This window comes from Zonotrichia leucophrys, chromosome 24 (genome assembly GCF_028769735.1).
Source record: "Zonotrichia leucophrys gambelii isolate GWCS_2022_RI chromosome 24, RI_Zleu_2.0, whole genome shotgun sequence".
Taxonomy (NCBI): domain Eukaryota; kingdom Metazoa; phylum Chordata; class Aves; order Passeriformes; family Passerellidae; genus Zonotrichia; species Zonotrichia leucophrys.
This window is the reverse complement of record NC_088193.1, coordinates 3680283-3702199: the sequence shown is the minus strand read 5'-3', so window position 1 is coordinate 3702199 and position 21917 is coordinate 3680283. Positions and strand designations below refer to the sequence as shown.

General features: G+C 49.5%; 1 protein-coding gene across 1 annotated transcript in view; it reads left to right on the top strand.

Annotated features, from left to right (window-relative positions):
* Positions 1-1049: 1049 nt before the first annotated feature.
* The window catches only part of CLMP (CXADR like membrane protein), an 86559-nt gene continuing 65691 nt past the window's right edge, over positions 1050-21917 (top strand). The window contains 3 exon segments of the mRNA XM_064732112.1: positions 1050-1130; positions 1847-2156; positions 2158-2201. Of these exon segments, the coding sequence (XP_064588182.1) occupies positions 2056-2156; positions 2158-2201 (145 nt within the window). The 5' untranslated portion in view covers positions 1050-1130; positions 1847-2055.

Here is a 21917-nt window from a genome sequence, read left to right as displayed (position 1 = left end):
TAGCTCTGCAGCACTGGGGGACAGCTCAGGCTCAAGGAGGTGTTTCCTTGGAGGAGGAAGAGCAAACTGAAAGGAATAAATTGTCAGGGGGGCAAAAAAAAACTTTTTTAAAATAAAGTTTAAAAATTTTAAGCCTTATTTAAAAATGAAGTTTTGTTTGGGGGAGGTGCCAGCACTCCTCTGCCTCTCCCCGGGGAGGAATTGATCCCATTAAATCCATCAGGGAATTCACAGCAGAGCCAGGGACATCTTCTGTCACACCCCTAATGCACAGAGACAGGCTCAGTGCTGCCTGGCCTGCAGAAAAAACGAATTTTTCTCCATTGATTCGTGTCCTGCTCTGAGAATCAAGGGGGGTTTAGGTGCATTCGTTAAGGAAATCAGGTTTGGTCAAGCGTGTGGGGGAAAGTTCTGGAGGAACCTTGGGATTGGGTTATGTGGGAACTGTGACATCCACCTAATCTAGATTGGATTTGGATAATCAGTCTAGATTAGATAAAAATGCTGTTTAAAATGTTGTGATACAGAGAGAAAATCTGTTCTGGGGAGGAGGAGCCAAAATGCTGCTCCTGTGTCCATCTGAGGCTGGGAGGGGCAAACAGAACTTGGATGAAACTGGGTGCAAAAAGATGATTTTTGTTCCTTTTATTCTCTCTGGATCTTTTCAGATTTTGGTTCCAGGATTCAAAGATGTAGGTTTTGATCTTTGTTGTCTTGCCATAAATACCTGCAGAGCTCTGCCATCAACACCAAATTCCTTCAGAGCTTCCAAGAGTTGTGGCCCTCACTGAGGGCTTCATAAATATTTCTGTATTTCATAAAAAATACAATATCCTGAACTGAAGGTGACCAAAAGAATCCCTGAGCCCAGCTCCTGGCTTTGCACAGGGTTTGCTTGTAAAATCAGCATTTTATCCCTGATTTTATTTTTTTTGGGAAAGTACAGGGAAATGGTGTGTGGGTGGAGTAACACAGGGAAAGGAGAGAAAGCTGGGAAAAGCAGAGTGTGATGTCCCAAACCACAGGCTGGCAGCCTTGCCCATGCTTTGCTGCCTTCCTCCAGGCTTTACAAACACTTCCATAACTGTGCTGAGGGGAGGAATTTCTGCTCTGCCCTCCAAGGCACCGAGGTGGGTGAATCCGCTTTATTTCCCTTCTGCTGTGCGGGCTGGCTGTTTCTCTATGGGGTACCTGAGGTAATTTTGAAAATTTGCTCCCCTGCACGAGGGTGAAGCTGAAGCTGGGCTCTAAAGGTGTCTCTGTGTGCCTTAAAGCGCCCTTTGGGAGGGAGTTCAAGCTCACACCCCGTAGCCACCAATTTCTGCTTGATTGAGCTTTGCCCTCATCGGTGAAGCGCGGCTACGACGTGAAATTAAATCAGTTTTTAGGGGATTTCTTTCCCTCCTAAAAACACAAAAAGAAAGCCACGCAGCAGGCAGAGAGAGGGTTCAGCAAGCCTGAAATCTCCAATTTCCAGTGCAGAAAAGAGCCCAAAGCTAATGAATCCATGGGAGTGTGTTTGTCCTCCTGAGGAGCTTTTTCCAAGAGTCTCCCTCCAACCCCTGAGTGTCGAATCTGATTTTTTTTTTCCATGCTGGATTTTTTCCCCCTTTTTTTTTTTTTTTTTTTTTTTTTGCTGCCTCCAAACTTAACTGTTTTGCCACTGGAGAAACCCTCTTGTTTTCTCTGTTAAATATCCGTGTTCTTGCTGGAAATCTACCTCACCCACATGACTGGTCCTCACTATTAATCCCAGCTGATGGCAGGGAGGGGCTCCAGTGGGAGGCAGCCATGTGGTGAACATTGAGCTCAGTGTTTCCCCCCTGCTTCTCTCCTCTCCACACAGGCAAAATTGTTCTGTGCTGCCGTGGATGTGAAGAACTCTCCGTGCTGCTTCTCCCCCAGAAACTCCCAGGGCCTTGAATTTGCAGCCCTCAAAAAAAAAACCAAAAAACAAATAAAAATAAATCCATCAGGATCTGGATGGAAGATGGAGCAGGGGGTGGATAGCAGGAGGGAAGAAAGAGTGAAGTTGGTGATTTTTCTGGCACATGGATGCAATTACACTCGGTGCATTCCAGAGGCGTTCCTGTGAACGCTCCGCAGGTCTGCCTGCCGTCCTTGGGAGAGAGGAAGAAAAAGGGAGGACAAGTCCCTCGTGCTGCGAGACGGAATGTCTGCATTTCCAATCCTCTTCTTAGGTAGGCTGGCTTTTTTTTTGGTGTTGTTCGCTTTTTATTTAATCAAACTTCCACCGGTCTGCTCCGTGTGTGTCTGAAATTCGTCGCTGGCGAGTTGGAGAAAAGGGGTTTGTAAGGAGGAAACTTTTGTGCAAAACTGTAATTTTCAGTGGTGTTGGAGTTCTTATCCTTTTCTGGTCACTTTATGAGCAGGTTGACAGCCAGAGATCTCTGATTAATCCAGATTAATTTTAAAAAGTGCTGCTCAAAGAGACTCATTTGTGTTTGTTGTTTGAAGAGAGCAGCGCTTTTCAGGGATAAAGGAGAGAAAGGCTTGCAGCTCTTGGGCAAAACAAGGTTGAATAAAATGTCTTTGTTTCAGGCAGAGTGTCAAATTTGTGTAACTGTGTGGAATTGCTGGGCGCTGAGCGTTCAGATGTTGAAAAGAAAAAGGAGTTATTGTCTGCAAGGGGCGGCTGAGATTAGAAACAGATGTGCTGGAGTGCAGCAGGGGGAGAAAGGGATGAGGGAAGGGGGAAGGAGGGAGAGAAAAAGGGGGAGAGAAAAGCGAGAGAGGCTGATTTGGTGAGGAGGAGAGAGTGGAAAAAGAGGAAGGAGGAAAAGGAGAGTGAAGGGAAGCTGGAGGGAAGAGAGTTGGCAGCCCTGAGGGCTCCTGTGCCTCCCTCCTGCTCACCCCGCGCTGCTGACAGTGCCAGCCCTGCCTGGGCAATGCCTGGGCAGTGCCAGCCCCTTCCAGGAGCCGTGGGCGCTGGCACCTGGCACAGGTGTGACAGCGGGGCTGGCTCTGCCTCCCTGGGAGGGGCTGAGGGCAGAAATGGCATTTTTGAACGGCTCTAAAGGATTGTGGCGGGGAAAACCCAGTTTAGGGCTCCCAGGTGTGGGATGTGGACTGGGGAGGGAGGTTTGGTGGTCAAATTCAACATTTGTGCAGCTGCTGATAAATGGGGAAGTGGCTTTGGACCTGGGGATTGGGAAGGTTTTTCTCTGTGGGGCTCTGGGGTTTGTAGGGCTCCAAGGTTTCCTCTGTGGGGCTCTGAGGTTTGTCCTCTGTGGGGCTCTGGGGTTTTTCCTCTGTGGGGCTCTGAGGTTTTTCCTTGTAGGGCTTTAAGGTTTTCTTTGTGGGGATCTGAGCTTTTTCCCTGTAGGGTTCTGGGGTTTTCCTCTGTGGGGCTCTGAGATTTTTTTCCCTGAGGTTTTTCCTTGTAGGGCTTTAAGGTTTTCTCTGTGGGGCTCTGAGGTTTGTCCTCTGTGGGGCTCTGGGGTTTTTCCTCTGTGGGGCTCTGGGGTTTTTCCTCTGTGGGGTTCCAAGATTTTCTCTGTAGGGCTTTAAGGTTTTCTCTGTGGGGCTCCAAGGTTTTCTCTGTGGGACTCTGAGATTTTTTTCCCAGAGGTTTTTCCTTGTAGGGCTTTAAGGTTTTCTCTGTAGGGCTCTGGGGTTTTCCACTGTGGGGCTCTGGGGTTTTTCCCTGTAGGTCTTTAAGGTTTTTCCTCTGTGGGTCTCTGAGGTTTTTCCTTGTAGGGCTCCAAGGTTTTCTCTGTGGGGCTCTGAGGTTTTTCCTCTGTGGGGTTCCAAGATTTTCTCTGTAGGGCTTTAAGGTTTTCTCTGTGGGGCTCCAAGGTTTTCTCTGTGGGACTCTGAGATTTTTTTCCCCTGAGGTTTTTCCTTGTAGGGCTTTAAGGTTTTCTCTGTAGGGCTCTGGGGTTTTCCACTGTGGGGCTCTGGGGTTTTTCCCTGTAGGTCTTTAAGGTTTTCTCTGTGGGGCTCTGAGATTTTTTTCCCAGAGGTTTTTCCTTGTAGGGCTTTAAGGTTTTTCCCTGTGGGTCTCTGAGGTTTTTCCTTGTAGGGCTCCAAGGTTTTCTCTGTGGGGCTCTGAGGTTTTTCCTCTGTGGGGTTCCAAGATTTTCTCTGTAGGGCTTTAAGGTTTTCTCTGTGGGGCTCTGGGGTTTTTCCCTGTAGGTCTTTAAGGTTTTTCCTTGTAGGGCTTTAAGGTTTTTCCTTGTGGGTCTCTGAGGTTTTTCCTTGTAGGGCTCCAAGGTTTTCTCTGTAGGGCTCCGAGGTTTTCTCTGTGGGAATTTAAGGTTTTCTCTGTTTTCTCTGTGCTGATGGATGTGGGCACTGCAGGCAGCACTTTGTGCCCGGCACATCTGCCCGTTTGTGCCTCTCTGTGGTGGGCAGTGCTTGGGAGAGTGCTCAGCCCTTCAGGAAGTGGCTCTGTGGAAATTTGGGATACAGAATTGTGGGTTGCTCACCTCGCTGGTGGAGACAATGGGGATTTCAATCTGTGATCCCATTCAGCTGCTGAATGTTCCCATTTGTGGAAGGTTTGGAGAGAAAAGAACAAACTGCTGCTGCAGAAAAGGTGGGTTTGTCTGTGATATAACAGCAACTCACCTTTGCTGCTTTTATCTATAAAACACCAGTGGCTTTATCAATTTTCTTGGTTTACAGGGCAGCTGTTTGCTGGGGAAGGCAGAAAGCCTTGCTGGGATGGAGAATTTAAATTTTCAATGTTTTCACAGTGATAGGAACACAGGAATGACCAACAAAATACACTTTGCCCTCACCTGCAGCCAGCTTTCTCAGCCTCTCCTCTCCAGGCACTGCTCAGGGGAGAATTGTCCTCAAAACTCAGAGCAAAACCTGGAATTTTTGTTTCCTGGCCCTGCAGTGGGCACTGAACTTCACCTGAGCTTTACCTGCCCTTTACCTGCTCCTTCTGCTCCTTGTCCAGCTTCGTTCACCAATATTAGGAGCAAGTCCAGGGAAAAGGAAGGAAATGTTGTGGTTCCCTGTTCCTGGATCCTCTTGAACACAGGGAGGCCGGGGAGTCTGATTCTGCCCAAAGCCTGGATTTTCTGCAGTAAAAATCTACAAAACTGCCAGGGATGTCTTGCTCTTTGGGTTTTTGGGTTTTTTGGGTTTTTTTCTGATAAAGTGAAGACTAATGTGGAAAAACCCAGGTTTTAGAGAAGCCTGGAGAGGAAGGTTTGTGTTTTCATCATTAAACATCCCAAAAACGTGGCTAATGTACACAAGTCTTGCCTTTTCCACTGTTTACCTCTCTGGGGCACACGAGCAGCTGCGTGAGGAGACAGGAAACAGGGGCCAAGCTGCTTGAAGGAGACTTTATTAAAACAGGACAAGATGAAAGGCTTGGCTGAGTGTGGACAAGAGCTCACTTTGCCAGGGAGTGTGAGGAGGGGAAGGTGGGCCTGTGGGTTCTGTGTGATTGTGACCGGCTGGGCAGTGAGAATCAGGTGCCACAAACTCCCTTTGTGCCACTGCACCCTCGAAAAGCAGAATTTTCAAGTGGTTCTTCACTTCAGAGTGGAAAAAGTTCGTGATAGGATGTTGCATTTTTCACCCAATAAAGAAGTAGCCGGTTCTTTCATTGAAATGTGTTCCTGAAGTGGTTTAAATTTTATGGGGTGGGAAATCTCTGCCTTTCCCCCACTCCAAGTCAATCATGAGTGTGAGCGTGTTCACAGGGATCTCAGGTTGAGGGAAGAGACGAGGATCTGACTCCATGTTTCAGAAGGTTTGATTTATTATTTTATGATATATATTATTAAAACTATGCTAAAAGAATAGAAGAAAGGATTTCATCAGAAGGCTGGCTAAGAATAGAAAAAGAAAGAATGATAACAAAGGTTTGTGGCTCGGACTCTCTGTCTGAGCCAGCTGACTGTGATTGGCCATTAATTAGAAACAACCACATGAGACCAATCCCAGATGCACCTGTTGCATTCCACAGCAGCAGATAACCATTGTTTACATTTTGTTCCTGAGGCCTCCCAGCTTCTCAGGAGGAAAAATCCTAAAGAAAGGATTTTCCACAAAACACGTCTGTGACACATGAATGTTTTTAATGATTGACAATGAAGGAAACAATGAAGGAAAAAGATGATTTTCTTGTGATCAGAACGGCTTGGAGGGGTGATTATTTGTATGCCTGGCTCTGTCATTGGTTCCCTGTGCTCTGTCGCTGGTCTCTTGTGCTTTACTGGTTCCATGTGTTCTGTCACAGGTTCCATGTGCTTTTCCTGCCTTTTCCTTGGCTGTGAGTGCTCTGCCCTGCAGGAGCTGTGCCAGCCCCTGCCCCTCACCCACCTCTGCCATCCTGCTGTGGGCACTGACCCTTCCACACCTCACCAGTGACAGGAACAGTGGATTTGTCTTTCCAAACAAGCTGTGGGAGATAAAAGAAACAATGGGAAGGATTCCACTGAGTGATGAATGGAAAAAGAGATTTGCTTTTACAAATAAACTTTAGGTTTGCTGATAAATGAAATTAGACATTGAGAGATGAAAGAAACAATGGGGAAAGCCCTAAATTCCATAAGAATTAAAAATTAAAAGGGAGGGTTGTACATTAGAGGGGAATCTCTGGTATCAGGTGTTCTGGGGAGTCTGAACCTCTCAAGTGCCTCAGAAATGGGGAAAGAGAGAAGGGAAATGTGGCTGGAAATTGGGATTAAAAGGAGGCTGCATCCTCCAAAAATCGGAGAGACCCCAGGGGATGCCCCATGGCCTCTGCCTTGATTGGAATAAAGTTCCAGGACTGCTCTGTCTCCTGTTTGGACACCAACCTCTGGTGTTTGTGGGTGAATTTTCCTGACACCAGTGACTCTGTGGGAGCCCTGTGGGAGCTGGGGGTCACTCTGGGGTGCTGCTGAGGGTGAGGGTCCCTGCAGAGCCGCTCAGCCCTGCCCTGCACACTCTGAGCTCAGGGATCTCTTTCAGCGCCATCCCAGGGCTCTGACCCCGCCGTGCTGAGCCCCAGCTCCTCCTGTCTCACTGCTCAGCCAAAAAGGTTCTGGAGCAGCTCCTGGCAGGGCCTGCTGGCGTGAGGAATTGCCTCTGACAGCCGGCATTTGCCCAGGTATCCACGGCTGGTAGCTGGGAAATGCGAGCTGATGCAGAGCTGGGGCTGCCCGGGGCTGTGCTCTGCTGGGAACGGCTCCAGTTCCTGCTGGGAGAGCAGAGCAAACAGCAACTCATGGCCTTGGCATCCTGCTCCCCAAACCCTCCTAATCCTGCTGGGAGAGAACAGCCAACCCTGGCCTTGGCATCCTGCTCCCCATACCTTCCTGTTCCCCAAACCTTCCCATTCCTGTTCCCCAAACCTTCCCGTTCCTGCTCCCCAAACCTTCCCCTTCCTGCTCCCATACCTTCCTGTTCCCAAACCTGCCCGTTCCTGTCCCCAAACCTTCCGCTTCCTGTTCCCCAAACCTTCCCATTCTTGCCCCCCAAACCTTCCCGTTCCTGCTCCCCAAACCTTCCCGTTCCTGCTCCCCAAACCTTCCCGTTCCTGTTCCCCAAACCTTCCCATTCCTGCCCCCAAACCTTCCCGTTCCTGCTCCCCAAACCTTCCTGTTCCTGCTCCCCAAACCTTCCCGTTCCTGCTCCCCAAACCTTCCCGTTCCTGCTCCCCAAACCCTCCCGTTCCTGCCCCCCAACTTCCTGCTCCTGCTCCCCAAACCTTCCCTTCCTGTTCCCAACCTTCCCATTCTTGCCCCCAAACCTTCCCGTTCCTGTTCCCCAAACCTTCCCGTTCCTGCTCCCCAAACCTTCCCGTTCCTGCTCCCCAAACCTTCCCCTTCCTGTTCCCCAAACCTTCCCCTTCCTGTTCCCCAAACCTTCCTGTTCCTGCTCCCCAAACCCTCCTGATCCTGCTGTGAAATAACAGCCAACCCTGGCCTTGGCATTCTGCTCCCCATACCTCCTGTTCCCAAACCTTCCCGTTCCTGCCCCCCAAACCTTCCCGTTCTTGCCCCCCAAACCTTCCCGTTCCTGTTCCCCAAACCTTCCCGTTCCTGTTCCCCAAACCTTCCCGTTCCTGCTCCCCAAACCTTCCCGTTCCTGCTCCCCAAACCCGTTTGTTCCTGCTGTGAGAGCACAGCAAACATGTGAGGTGTCCTGGCCTTGGAATCCTTCCCAAACCGCCCTGTTCCTCCTCCCCAAAGCCTCCCATTCCTGCAGTGAGAGCACAGCAAACAGCAACCCGTGCCCTTGGCATCCTGCTCCCCAAACCCCCCTGTTCCTGCTGGGAGAGCACAGAGTGCCCTGGCCTTGGCATCCTGCTCCCCAACCCCTGGCCTGGGCATCCTGCTCCCCCAAACCACCCTGTCCCTGCTCCATAAACTCCCCTGTTCCTGCTGGGAGAGCACAGTGTGCCCTGCCCTTGGCATCCTTCCTCCCAAATCTTCCCATTCCTGCTCCCCAAACCCTCCTGTCCCTGCTGTGAGAGCACAGCAAACATGTGGGGTGCTGGTCTTGGAATCCTCCTTCCCAAACTCTCCTGTTCCTGCTCTGAGAGCACAGAGTGCCCTGCCCTTGGCATCCTGATCCCCAAACTGAGAGTGCACAGCCAATCTGTGGGATGCCCTGACCTTGGCATCCTCCTCCCCAGTCCCTGGCCTGGACATCCTGCTGCCCAAACCGTGAGAGCACAGCCAACCCTTTCCTTGGCATCCTGTCCCCCAAACCTTTTTCCTGCTCCCCAAACCCCCCTGTTCCTGCTGGGAGAGCTCAGCAAACAGCAACCCCTGACCTTGGCATCCTCCTCCCCAAACTGTGAGGGCACAGCCAACCTGTGGGGTGCTGGCCTTGGAATCCTCCTCCCCAAACTTCCTGTTCTGCTCCTCAAACCTCCTGATCTGCCCCAAACCCCTCTGTTCCTGCCCCCCAAACCTTCCCGTTCCTGCCCCAAACCCTCTGTTCCTGCCCCCAACCTTCCGTTCCTGCCCCCAACCCCTCTGTTCCTGCCCCCAAACCTTCCGTTCCTGCCCCCAAACCTTCCCGTTCCTGCCCCCAAACCCTCTGTTCCTGCCCCCAAACCTTCGTTCCTGCCCCCAAACCCTCTGTTCCTGCCCCCAAACCTTCCCGTTCCTGCCCCAAACTTCTGTTCCTGCCCCTAAACCTCCTGTTCCTGCCCCCAAACCCTCCGTTCTGCACTGAGAGCACAGCAAACGTGGGATGCCCTGACCTTGGCATCCTCCTCCCCAATCCCTGGCCTGGACATCCTGCTGCCCAAACCGTGAGAGCACAGCAAACCCTGACCTTGGCATCCTGGTCCCCAAAACCCTCTTTTTCCTGCTCCCCAAACCCCCCTGTTCCTGCTGGGAGACCACAGCCAACAGCAACCCCTGGCCATGGCACCCTCCTTCCCAGCCCCTGGCATCCTGCTCCCCAAACCCTCCTGTTCCTGCGGGGAGAGCACAGTGTGCCCTGCCCTTGACATCCTTCCTCCCAAACCCTCCCGTTCCCGCTCCCCAAACCCTCCTGTTCCTGCTCTGAGAGCACAGTGTGCCCTGGCCTTGGCATCCTGCTCCCCAAACTGTGAGGGCACAGCCAACTTGTGGGGTGCTGGCCTTGGAATCCTCCTCCCCAAACCCTCCTGATCCTGCTCTAAGCACGCAAACCTGTGGTCTGACTTGGATTGCTACAAAGCCCTGCCCGAAACATCCTGTTCCCCGGAGAGCATAACCACCTGTGGTCTGCCCCTGCAAACCTGCCCCCAAACCCCATCCTGCTGGTGGCTCGCACACAAACCCTGCCTTGGATCCTGCCCCCACAAACACCACCTGTGGTCGGGCCTGAATCCTGTCCCAAACCCTCCTGATCCTGTCCCCAAACCCCTCTGTTTCCTGCCCTCAAACCCTGCTGTTCCTGCCGCCGCAAACCCTCCTGATCTGCCCCCCAAACCTCCTGTTCCTGCCCCCAAACCTTCCTGTTCCTGCCCCCAAACCCTCCTATTCCTGCCCCCCAAACCTTCCTGTTCTGCCCCCAAACCCTCCTTTCCTGCCCCCCAAACCCTCCGTTCCTGCCCCCCAAACCCTCCTGTTCCTGCTCCCCAAACCTTCCCATTCCTGCCCCCCAAACCCCTCTGTTCCTGCCCCCCAAACCTTCCTGTTCCTGCCCCCCAAACCTTCCGTTCTGCCCCCCAAACCTCCTGTTCCTGCTCCTCAAACCTTCCTGTTCCTGCTCCTCAAACCCTCTGTTCCTGCCCCCAAACCTTCCTTCTGCCCCCAAACCTCCTGTTCCTGCCCCCAAACCTCCTGATCTGCCCCCCAAACCCTTCCTGTTCTGCCCCCAAACCTTCCTGTTCCTTCCCCCCAACCCTCTGTTCCTGCCCCCAAACCTCTGTTCCTGCCCCAAACCCTCCTGTCCTGCCCCCAACCCTTCTGTTCCTGCCCCCAAACCTTCCCGTTCCTGCCCCCAAACCTCCTTCCTGCCCCCCAAACCTCTGTTCCTGCCCCCAAACCTTCCTGTTCCTGCCCCCCAAACCCTCCTGTTCCTGCCCCCCAAACCCTCCTGTTCCTGCCCCCCAAACCTTCCTGTTCCTGCCCCCAAACCTTCCTGATCCTGCTCCCCAAACCCTCCTGATCCTGCTCCCCAAACCCTCCTGTTCCTGCCCCCCAAACCCTCCTGTTCCTGCCCCCAAACCTTCCTTTCCTGCCCCCAAACCTTCCGTTCCTGCCCCCCAAACCTCTGTTCCTTCCCCCAAACCTTCCTGTTCCTGCCCCAAACCCTCCTGTTCCTGCTCCCCAAACCCCCTGTTCCTGCCCCCAAACCTTCCCATTCCTGCCCCCCAACCCTCTGTTCCTGCCCCCAAACCTTCCTGTTCCTGCCCCCAAACCCTCCTGTTCCTGCCCCCAAACCTTTCCTGATTCTGCCCCCCAAACCCCCCTGTTCCTGCCCCCCAAACCTTCCTGTTCCTGCCCCCCAACCCCTGTTCCTGCCCCCCAAACCTCCTGTTCCTGCCCCCCAACCCCCTCTGTTCCTGCCCCCCAAACCTTCCTGTTCCTGCCCCCCAAACCCTCCTGATCCTGCCCCCCAACTTCCCTCCTGTTTCCTAGCCCCCCAAACCCTCCTGTTCCTGCCCCCCAAACCCTCCCGTTCCTGCCCCCCAAACCCTCCTGTTCCTGCCCCCCAAACCCTCCTGTTCCTGCCCCCAAACCCTCTGTTCCTGTCCCCCAAACCTCTTCCCCAATCCTGTCCCCCCAAACCTCCTGTTCCTGCCCCCAAACCCTCCTGTTCCTGCCCCCAAACTCCCGTTCCTGCCCCCAAACCCTCTGTTCCTGCCCCCAAACCCCTCTGTTCCTGCCCCCCAAACCTTCCTGTTCCTGCCCCCCAAAACCTCCTTTCCTGTACACAGCAAAGCAAAACCCCTGGGTCAGTTGGTTTTTCAAGAAGTGCCCCTCTCTCAGTGAGAATTCGAAATTTCCTGGGTGCTGCTGCCTAGGAGTGGTGGAAACCAAAGGAGACAGAATCCAGGGTGCTTAAAACAAAGCCTATGAACCTTTATTTCCCAAAAAATCAACGGAGAGCTTGCAGGTTCCTTAAAACAAACTTTATGGATTTTTATTTCCCAAAAAACCCAAAGAGAGAGGTTTCAGGTTCCTTAAAACAAAGCTTATGGATCTTTATTCCTGCTGGTTTTCCAGAAGTGGTGAAAAACAAAAGGAGAGTTTTTAGGTTCCTTAAAACAAAGCTTGTGGACCTTAATTGCTGTTAATTTAAAATTTAAATAATAAAAATCCAAAGGAGTGTTTTCAGGTTGCTTAAAACAAAGTTTGTGGACCTTTATTTCCCAAAAAACAAAGGAGACAGATTTCAGGGGGCTTAAAACAAACTGTGTGGATTTTTATTTCCTAAAAACCAAAGGAGAGTTTTCAGGTTCCTTAAAACAAAGCCTATGAATCTTTATTTCCCAAAAAACCAAAGGAGCATTTGCGGGTTCCTTAAAACAAAGTTTATGAACCTTTATTTCCCAAAAACCAAAGGAGACAGATTTCAGATTCCTTAAAAGAAACCTTATGGATTTGTATTTCCCAAAAACCAAAGGAGAATTTTCAGGTTGCTTAAAACAAACTTTGTGGTTCTCTATTCCTGCTGATTTCCCAGGAGTAAAAACCAAAGGAGAAAGTTTTTAGGTTGTTTAAAACAAAGCTTGTGGACTTTTATTCCTGCTGATTTCCCAGAAGTAGCAGGAAGCAAAGGAGATTGTATTCTTTTCAAAACCAAAGTTTAGGGGCCTCTATTTCTGCTGATTTCCCAGGTATTTCCAGAATTTCTCAGTGACAACTGGAAAATAGCAAATATATTATATATTTTTTGTTTTCTTTGCCCTTTCTCTTGCCTTTAACTGTTCCATGGCGTTGCAGGTTGGTGGTACAAGAGCTTTGCCTCACTTTTTTCTAACATTTAAGCACAAAGCTTGGCTCAGAATTGGTGTAAAAAAACAAAAAAAAGGGAAAAAAAAGCTGGGAAAAGGAGTTCTGTGTGTGATTTTGTGTCTTGATTTCACCTCCCCTTTGGCTCCTGAAGGAATGCAGGGAATTTGGTGCTGTATTTAACTTTTTAAAAAAGGGTTTAAAGCCCAGTGCAGCTTCGTGGAATTGATCATAATTCTCTCAGAGCAGGCAACAAAACACCAACTGTGAGATGTTCAGACTGTTAGAGGAATGAAATTTGGGTTTAATTCCAAGTTTTTATGAGAGCACAGCTCTGGGAATACCTGAGGAAAGGGAATAAAGGAGAGGGAATTAAAATGAGCCAGATGTAAGTGAGTTGTTCTCTCAGAATATCAGGGTTAACTCCAGTTCTTCCAAAGCCAGGGATGGTTTGCATCAAATATTTGCTGTCGAGACACTTGATGATAAATTGCCTGTTTTTCCTCCAGTGCTGCTTTGTTTTGTATGAAATAGTTGGGATTTTTAACATCTAACACCAAATAAACTTGATTTTGGAGAGGTGTTTTTTAATCCAGAAAGGATATTTTACCATGAGGAGGAAAAGGGAGAAAAGATTAACCAAAAGCAGCCAGATTTGTGGAGAAAAATTCATTTTTATGGGAAGTAGAGGCAGAGGGAAGGCAACTTTTCTGAATTTCCCATGGAAAATAAATAGTATTTTGCTTTTGTACCCACCAGGGCTTTGTCTCCTCCATGCAGAATTAATGGTTTGGTTTTGAAAAGATGAATGGGTCTGGTTTGGTTGTTTTTGTGTTTGGGATTTTTGGTTTTGTTTTGTTTTCTGGGGTTGGTTTTTTGTTTTTTTTTTTTTTATTATTGTCATTATTTGTGGGTTTTTTTCTTTTTTTTGTTTGTTTGGTTTTTGTTGATTGTTTTGTTGTTGTTGTAGGGTTTTTTTGGGGTTAGTTTTTTGGTTTTTTTTTTTGGTTGGCGTGTTTTGTTTTGGGTTTTTTGGGGGTTTTTTTGGGGTTTTTTTGTGGGTTTTTTTGGTTTTTTTTGGTTGGGGTGTTTTGGGTTTTTTTGGAGTTATTTGTGGGGTTTCTTTGGGGTTGTTTTTTTTGGTTGGGTTGTTTTGTTTTGGGTTTTTTTTGGGTTTTTTGGGGGGTTTTTTTGTTTGGTTGGTTTTTTTGGGTTTTTTGGGGTTTTTTTTTGTGGGGTTTTTTTGTTTGGTTGGGTTTTTTTGGTTGGGTTTCTTTGAGTTTTTTTTGGTTTTTTGGGGGGATTTTTGTTGTTTTTTTTTTTTTTTTTTTGTGGGTTGTTTTGTTTTGGGTTTTTTTTTTGTTGTTTTTTGGGGGTTTTTGGGGTGTTTTGTGGGTTTTTTGGGGGCGTTGCTTTTTTGGTTGGGGTGTTTCATTTTGGGGTTTTTTGGGTTTTTTGGGGGTTTTTTTGGGGGTTGTTTTTTGGTTGGGTTGTTCTGTTTTGTTTTGGGTTTTTTGGGGTTGGTTTTTTTATTGGGATTTTTTTGGTTTTTTGGGGGGTTTTTTGTGGGGTTTTTTGGTTTGGGTTTTTTTTGGTTGGGTTGGTTTTTGTTGGTTTTTTTTTTTTGAGTTTCTGAGCAGCAATGGAGCTGCTCCTCCTTGCCAGAAACACCCTGGAAAAGCAGGATGGGCACCAGGCCAGGCTCTCCTAAACCTCACCTTGGCACTTTCCATTGTTTATCCGAGCTCTGGCTCACGTTTGCACCAAGTTGTAAAGAGAACGGAGCAGCTCTGAGGCACTGATGTGCCAGAAAGCCACAAAACCCATCCTGCCCTCATCTGCTCCTCGCCTTCCTCCAGGAAATCATTTTGGGGAGGCCCTGGCCCATTTCAAAAGGAGATTTTGGGTGGGAGCAGCGCAATTTTCTGCCCAGAAATGCCCCTGCACAATTGGCATTGGGAAAGATCCTGGTGTTTGTCCTGAGGAGCACGAGCAGCTCTGCTGTTCCTCCAGGCAAACACAGGCTTGAAGGGGATTCAGCAGCTTTGCAGCCTGGGATTTGTTTCCAGAACCAAAAATCACCGGGTTTGTAGGGGATTCAGCAGCTTTGCAGCTGAAAAAAAAAGGCAAATATTTAACAGAGAACTTCCCAGCCCCAGGGTATCAGAATTGCTGACACAATGATCAATACCCATCACAGCCTCTCTGGAGCTGCCAGGTTTGGGGTTTTTTGGTTTTTTTTTTGTGGCAGAAAAACTGTTGGGATCTTTTGCTTGTCAGAGTGACCCTGAGAAGGGTTCCAAAGTCTCTTTTCCCAGCCTGGTGCTTGAAGAAGGAGTCAGGGCTGTTTGCCCCAGCCCATTTCAAAAGGAGATTTTGGGTGGGAGCAGCGCAATTTTCTGCCCAGAAATGCCCCTGCACAATTGGCATTGGGAAAGATCCTGGTGTTTGTCCTGAGGAGCACGAGCAGCTCTGCTGTTCCTCCAGGCAAACACAGGGTTTGTAGGGGATTCAGCAGCTTTGCAGCCTGGGATTTGTTTCCAGAACCAAAAATCACAGGGGATTCAGCAGCTTTGCAGCTGAAAAAAAAAGGCAAATATTTAACAGAGAACAGGATTGCTGACACAATGATCAATACCCATCACAGCCTCTCTCTCCTCTCTGGAGCTGCCAGGTTTGGGGTTTTTTGGTTTTTTTTTGTGGCAGGAAAACTGTTGGGATCTTTTGCTTGTCAGAGTGACCCTGAGATGAGTTCCAAAGTCTCTTTTCCCAGCTAGGTGCTTGAAGAAGGAGTCAGGGCTGTTTGCCCCAGCCCATTTCAAAAGGAGATTTTGGGTGGGAGCAGCGCAATTTTCTGCCCAGAAATGCCCCTGCACAATTGGCATTGGGAAAGATCCTGGTGTTTGTCCTGAGGAGCACGAGCAGCTCTGCTGTTCCTCCAGGCAAACACAGAGTTTGCAGGGGATTCAGCAGCTTTGCAGCCTGGGATTTGTTTCCAGAACCAAAAAACACCGGGTTTGCAGGGGATTCAGCAGCTTTGCAGCTGAAAAAAAAGGCAAATATTTAACAGAGAACTTCCCAGCCCCAGCGTGTCAGGATTGCTGACACAATGATCAATACCCATCACAGCCTCTCTGGAGCTGCCAGGTTTGGGGTTTTTTGGTTTTTTTTTGTGGCAGGAAAACTGTTGGGATCTCTTGCTTGTCAGAGTGACCCTGAGATGAGTTCCAAAGTCTCTTTTCCCAGCCTGGTGCTTGAAGAAGGAGTCAGAGCTCTTCATTTCTCTGTCTAAAAGTTGTTTATTGTTCCTTATCTATAAAATTCTTTCTCCTGCCCTGCTGAGGTCCATCCAGCAGGACAGTTCCAGGCACTCTGCCTGCACCCAGGGCAGTGTTATGGCTTCATAGTAAAAATTCATGTACAATATTTACAATTCCTTCCCAATACCTATCACCTGTGTTAGACAGTGAGCTTCTACTCTAGACCAATCCCAAAGTGCCACCATCACAGCAGAAGATGGAGGCCAAGAAAAAGAAGGAGAAAGGCTGGACATGCCCAAATTCTTCCATCTTGCCTTCCTGAACCTCCATTCTAAAAACCCCAAAATCTACTTTTTTACCCCGTGATAACTTCATTATTACTCTGTCTAAACTGTTGTGGCTTGCTGATCTTCATCTAAAGTTGGTAATTTGCTCATAATCAAACCCACAGGGGCATTTTGGGCTCTGTTTCAGGGTCTCTGAGCCTCTGGCAGGGTCTTGGACAGAGGGATGCTCTGGGTTCCCACACCCAGGATTTCATCTGTGTTAGACAGGGAGCTTCTGCTCTAAACCAATCCCAAAATGCCAAAATCACAGCAAAGAAGAAGAAGGAGAAATGCAGGACATGCCCAAATTCTTCCATCTTGGCCCTGAACCCGCATTCTAAAAACTCCAAAATCTTTTTCACCTTGTGATAAATTCACTATCATTCTAGTTAATTTGTCATGGCTTGCAGGTCTTCATCTAAAGTTCGTAATTTGCTCATAATCAAACCCAGAGGTGTTCTGGGCTCTGTTTCAGGGTCTCTGAGCCCCTGGCAGGGTCTGGGATGCTCAGGACAGACAGAGGGATGCTCTGGGTTCCCACACCCAGGATTTCACCTGTGTTTGACAATGAGCTTCTGCTCTAACCCAATCCCAAAATGCCAAAATCACAGCAAAGAAGAAGGAGAAACGCAGGACATGCCCAAATTCTTCCATCTTGGCCCTGAACCCGCATTCTAAAAACCCCAAAATCTTTTTCACCTTGTGATAAATTCACTATCATTCTAGTTAATTTGTCATGGCTTGCAGATCTTCATCTAAGGTTCGTAATTTACTCATAATCAAACCCACAGGGGCATTCTGGGCTCTGTGCCAGGGTCTCTGAGCCCCTGGCAGGGTCTGGGCTGCTCAGGACAGACAGAGGGATGCTCTGGGTTCCCACAGCCAGGATTTCACCCATGTTAGACAGGGAGCTTCTACTCTAACCCAATCCCAAAATGCCAAAATCACAGCAAAGAAGAAGAAGGAGAAACGCAGGACATGCCCAAATTCTTCCATCTTGGCCCTGAGCCCCCATTCTAAAAACTCCAAAATCTACTTTTTCACCCCATAATATATTCACCATCATTCTAGTTAATTTGTCATGGCTTGCAGATCTTCATCTAAGGTTGGTAATTTGCTCATAATCAAACCCAGAGGTGTTCTGGGCTCTGTTTCAGGGTCTCTGAGCCCCTGGCAGGGTCTGGGCTGCTCAGGACACACAGAGGGATGCTCTGGGTTCCCACAGAGAGCCAGGGCTGGGTGGAAAGGTTGGAGCTCAGGTTTGTGCCTGCAGCCGAGGGAAAAGGTCACTGAGGATGGGGCTGGGTTGGTGACACTGCCTGGCAGCCGGGAGGCTGCGCTGAAATGGAGCGTGCAGGGTTGGAGGCAAGGGATGACCACGGCTTGGTCACTCCGAGAGAGAGATTTTATTCCCTTTTTATTCACCCCACGTTGCACAGAGAACATTTAAAGCACATCTGAGACAGGGGGAAGCTCACACACAGGTGGGTGCACGCTGCTGGTGGTGCTGGAGCAATTGGAACACATCTAACTTATCCACATTTTAATTTAAAGGCGTTTTCCTCCTGACCCATCCCCAGTTGTGGGCACAGCAGTGATGTGCAGATCATTAACAAACAGCTGAAATCCTTCACCTGCCACCTGGAGGGACTTGGCTTTATTTTCTAAAAAATTTCTGATATTTATCACCTGTTAATGGATTTTTTGGTACCACTGTGCTGATGTTAAAAGCAGGACCACACTCCTGGTACTGCATCTCTTATAACTCCTCTTTTAACTCCTTTAAAAATAACCAAACTAACAGGGTATTCTTAACAATTATCAACTATTTTACCACTATTTTACGTTTCTAAGCCATTTTTAACACTGAGGAGCTCCACTGGTGGTGTGAAGGGCTGCTGTGCTCTCAGAAAGGAAATCCTGGGCTCTGAATTGCTTCACGCTGCTGATGAAAAAAGGAAAATGAGATTTTCACAAAAATGCACGGAGTGTATTGTGGCTGCGAGGTCTTTTGAACAGATTCCTTCCCTAAGTGCCTGGATGGGCTGTTAGGAGCCCTTTTCAGAAATGTAAAACAAAAAGAGAATTACTCCATTCCGCTCCCTTTGTGCTTCAGCAAAATATTGGAATTAGGTGGAGTTCCTAATTGCAGTATTTGGAATATTTGAGATGGGTGCTGGTGAGTGTCACAGATTACTCAGGCTGTGGTTTTCCTTGCAGATGTGACAGAATTTCAAAGCTCACAGCAATGTTTAATAAGAGATTTGGAGTTTTATTGCCCAGGTAGGGCCAGAAATCACAGGGTGCCTTTGTGTGTGTTTGTGCTTCCATCCAACACAGCCAGCCCAGAATATTGAACTGAACCAGAGCCAGGCACTTCTTTTTTTTAAAAAAAAAAAAAATATTGCAGGGTTTTCAACCTTGAAGGCAAATCACTTTATGACTTCATTGTTTAAATTTAGGTTTTGTTTTGCGGGGGGATCGTTAGACTTGAAGCAAAAGCCTCGTAGCCCAGGGACTGTCACTTCTGATTACTTCCAGTGACACTTCCAATTATTTCCAATCACAATTCCAGGGACAAGAGGGAAAAAAAAAAGGAGCCACGTTCTCCAACATCAGGGCTTTATTTTCCCCTTTTATTTTCATTTTCCTTTTCCCTGCACAGCGTTTCTGGGAGCTGTGCAGAGGCAGATTGGGAGCTGGAATTCCAGGCTGGATCTGCAGCACTGAGGGGGTGCTGGGGATGCTGCTCTGGGTCCTGCCTTGCTGAGCAATGGTGAGGAAATCACTCTGCGCTCCCCAGGCACTGCTGGCACCGGCGCTGCCCCCAGAGCAGCAGCAGCAGCAGGATAATCAACATCCCTGCCCCTCCTGGGAGCGGCACTGGAGCTGCTCCTGCAGAGCAGGACACAGAAAAATCTGCTGGGAGAGCTTGGGTGGCTCCGAGAGATGCAAAATCCAGGATTTGGTGCAGTGAGTTTGGCCCAGGGACAAAAGAATCTCCTAGAACAGCTTGGGTGGCTCCTGGGGACACCAAACCATGGATTTGGTGCAGTGACTTTGGCCCAGGGACACAGGAATCGGCTTGGGGAGCTTGAGGGACTTCCAGGGACGCCAAACACAGGATATGGTGCAGTGAGTTTGGCCCAGGGACACAAACATCTCTGGGAGAGCTTGAGAAGCTCCCAGGGACCCAAACCCAGGATTTGGTGCAGTGACTTTGGCCCAGGGACACAGGAATAGGCTGGGAGAGCTTGACTGACTTCTAAGGACACAAACCCCAGGATTTGGTGCAGTGACTTTGGCCCAGGGACACAAGAATCAGCTGGGAGAGCTTGGGTGACTCCCAGGGACACAAAACCCAGAATTTGGTGCAGTGAGTTCTGCCCAGGGACACAAAAATTCTGCTGAGGGAGCTTGAGGAATCCCAAGGATACCAAACCAGGATTTGGTACAGGGAGTTTGGCCCAGGGACAAAAGAATCTCCTGGGACAGCTTGGGTGACTCCTGGGGACACCAAACCATGGATTTGGTTCAGTGACTTTGGCCCAGAGACACAGGAATAGGCTGGGAGAGCTTGGGTGACTCCCAGGGACACAAAACCCAGAATTTGGTGCAGTGAGTTCTGCCCAGGGACACAAAAATCTCTGGGAGAGCTTGAGAAGTTCCCAGGGACACAAAATCCAGGATTTGGTGCAGTGAGTTTGGCCCAGGGACAAAAGAATCTCCTAGAACAGCTTGGGTGGCTCCTGGGGACACCAAACCATGGATTTAGTGCAGTGACTTTGGCCCAGGGACACAGGAATAGGCTGGGAGAGCTTGACTGACTTCTAAGGACACAAACCCCAGGATTTGATGCAGTGAGTTTGGCCCAGAGACACAGGAATCTTCTTGGGGAACTCGAGGAATTCCAAGGACACCAAACACAGGATATAGTGCAAGGAGTTTGGCCCAGGGACCCAAAAAGTCTCTGGGAGAGCTTGGAAGTTCCCAGGGACACCAAACCCAAGATTTAATGCAGTGAGTTTGGCCCAGGGACAAAAGAATCTCCTAGAACAGCTTGGGTGACTCCTGGGGACACCAAACCATGGATTTGGTTCAGTGACTTTGGCCCAGGGACTCAGGAATCTTCTTGGGGAGCTTGAGGGACTTCCAGGGACACCAAACACAGGATATGGTGCAGGGAGTTTGGCCCAGGGACTCAAAAAGTCTCTGGGAGAGCTTGAGAAGTTCCCAGGGACACCAAACCCAGGATTTTGTGCAGTGACTTTGGCCCAGGGACACAGGAATAGCCTGGGAGAGCTTGACTGACTTCTAAGGACCCAAACCCCAGGATTTGGTGCAGTGACTTTGGCCCAGGGACACAAAAAATCTCTGTGAGAGCTTGAGGAACTTCCAGGGACACCAAACCCAGGATTTGGGGCAGTGAGTCTGGCCCAGGGACAAAAGACTCAAGCTTGGGTGACTCCCAGGGACACAAAACCCAGAATTTGGTGCAGGGAGTTTTGTCCAGAGACACAAAAATTCTGCTGAGGGAGCTTGAGGGACTCCCAAGGATACCAAACCCAGGATTTGGTACAGGGAGTTTGGCGCAGGGACAAAAGAATCTCCTGGGACAGCTTGGGTGACTCCTGGGGACACCAAACTATGGATTTGGTGCAGTGAGTTTGACTCAGGGACATGAGAATCTTCTGGGGGATCTCAAGTGACTTCCAAGGACACCAAACCCAGGATTTGGTGGAGAGTGTTTGGCCCAGGGACCTGGGAGAGCTTGAGGGACACAGGAATCTCCTGGAGGGCTCAAGTGATTTCCAGAGACACAAAAACTCAGGATTTGGTGCAGAGTGTTTGGCCCAGGGACAGAGAAATCTTCCAGGATAGCTTGTGTGACTCCTGGGGACACCAAACACAGAATTTGGTGCAGTGAGTTTGGCCCAGAGACACAGAAAAATATGCTGGGGGATCTTGAGGGACAAAAGAATCTCCTGGGGGAGCTCAAGTGACTTCCAGAGACACAAAGCCCAGGATTTGATGCAGAGTGTTTGGCTCAGCGACAAAAGAATCTCCTGGGACAGCTTGGGTGACTCCTGGGGACACCAAACTATGGATTTGGTGCAGTGAGTTTGACTCAGGGACATGAGAATCTTCTGGGGGATCTCAAGTGACTTCCAGGGACACAAAGCCCAGGATTTGATGCAGAGTGTTTGGCTCAGCGACAAAAGAATCTCCTGGGAAACCTTGGGTGACTCCTGGGGACGCCAAACACAAAATTTGGTTTGGCCCAGGGACACAAAAAATCTCAGGAAGAGCTTGAGGAGCTCCCAAGGACCCAAACACAGGATTTGGTGCAGTGACTTTGGCCCAGGGACACAAAAATTCTGCTGAGGGAGCTTGAGGGACACAGGAATCTACTGAGGGAGCTCGTGTGACTTCCAGGGACACCAAACCCAGGATTTGGTGCAGTAATTTTGGCTGAGTGACACAAAGAGGACCTTGGGACACTGAGCACATCCAGAGGGGTTTGGAACACAAACCCTGAGAGGAACCCTGAGGGAGCTGGGGGTGCTCAGCCTGGAGAAAAGGAGACTCAGGAGACTCGGCCTGGTTGAGCCTGCAGACACCCCTGGGTGATGGGGGCTGTTCACAGGGCTGAGATGAATGGGTGAGGGGCACCTCAGTGGTTCTCCACGTGTGAAGAGCAATATTTGTGTTTCCTGGGCCACACTGAGCTCAGTGGGTAGGGCACACCAGAGTGTGTGGCCCAGCTCTGGGCCCTCAGCCTGGGCAGGACCTTGGGACACTGAGACTTCCAGAGGGGCTGGGAACAAACCCTGAGAGGAACCCTGAGGGAGCTGGGGGTGCTCAGCCTGGAGAAAAGGAGACTCAGGGCTGCCCCCATCACTCTCACAGCTCCTGAAAGGTGCCTGTGCTCAGCTGGGGCTGGGCTCTTT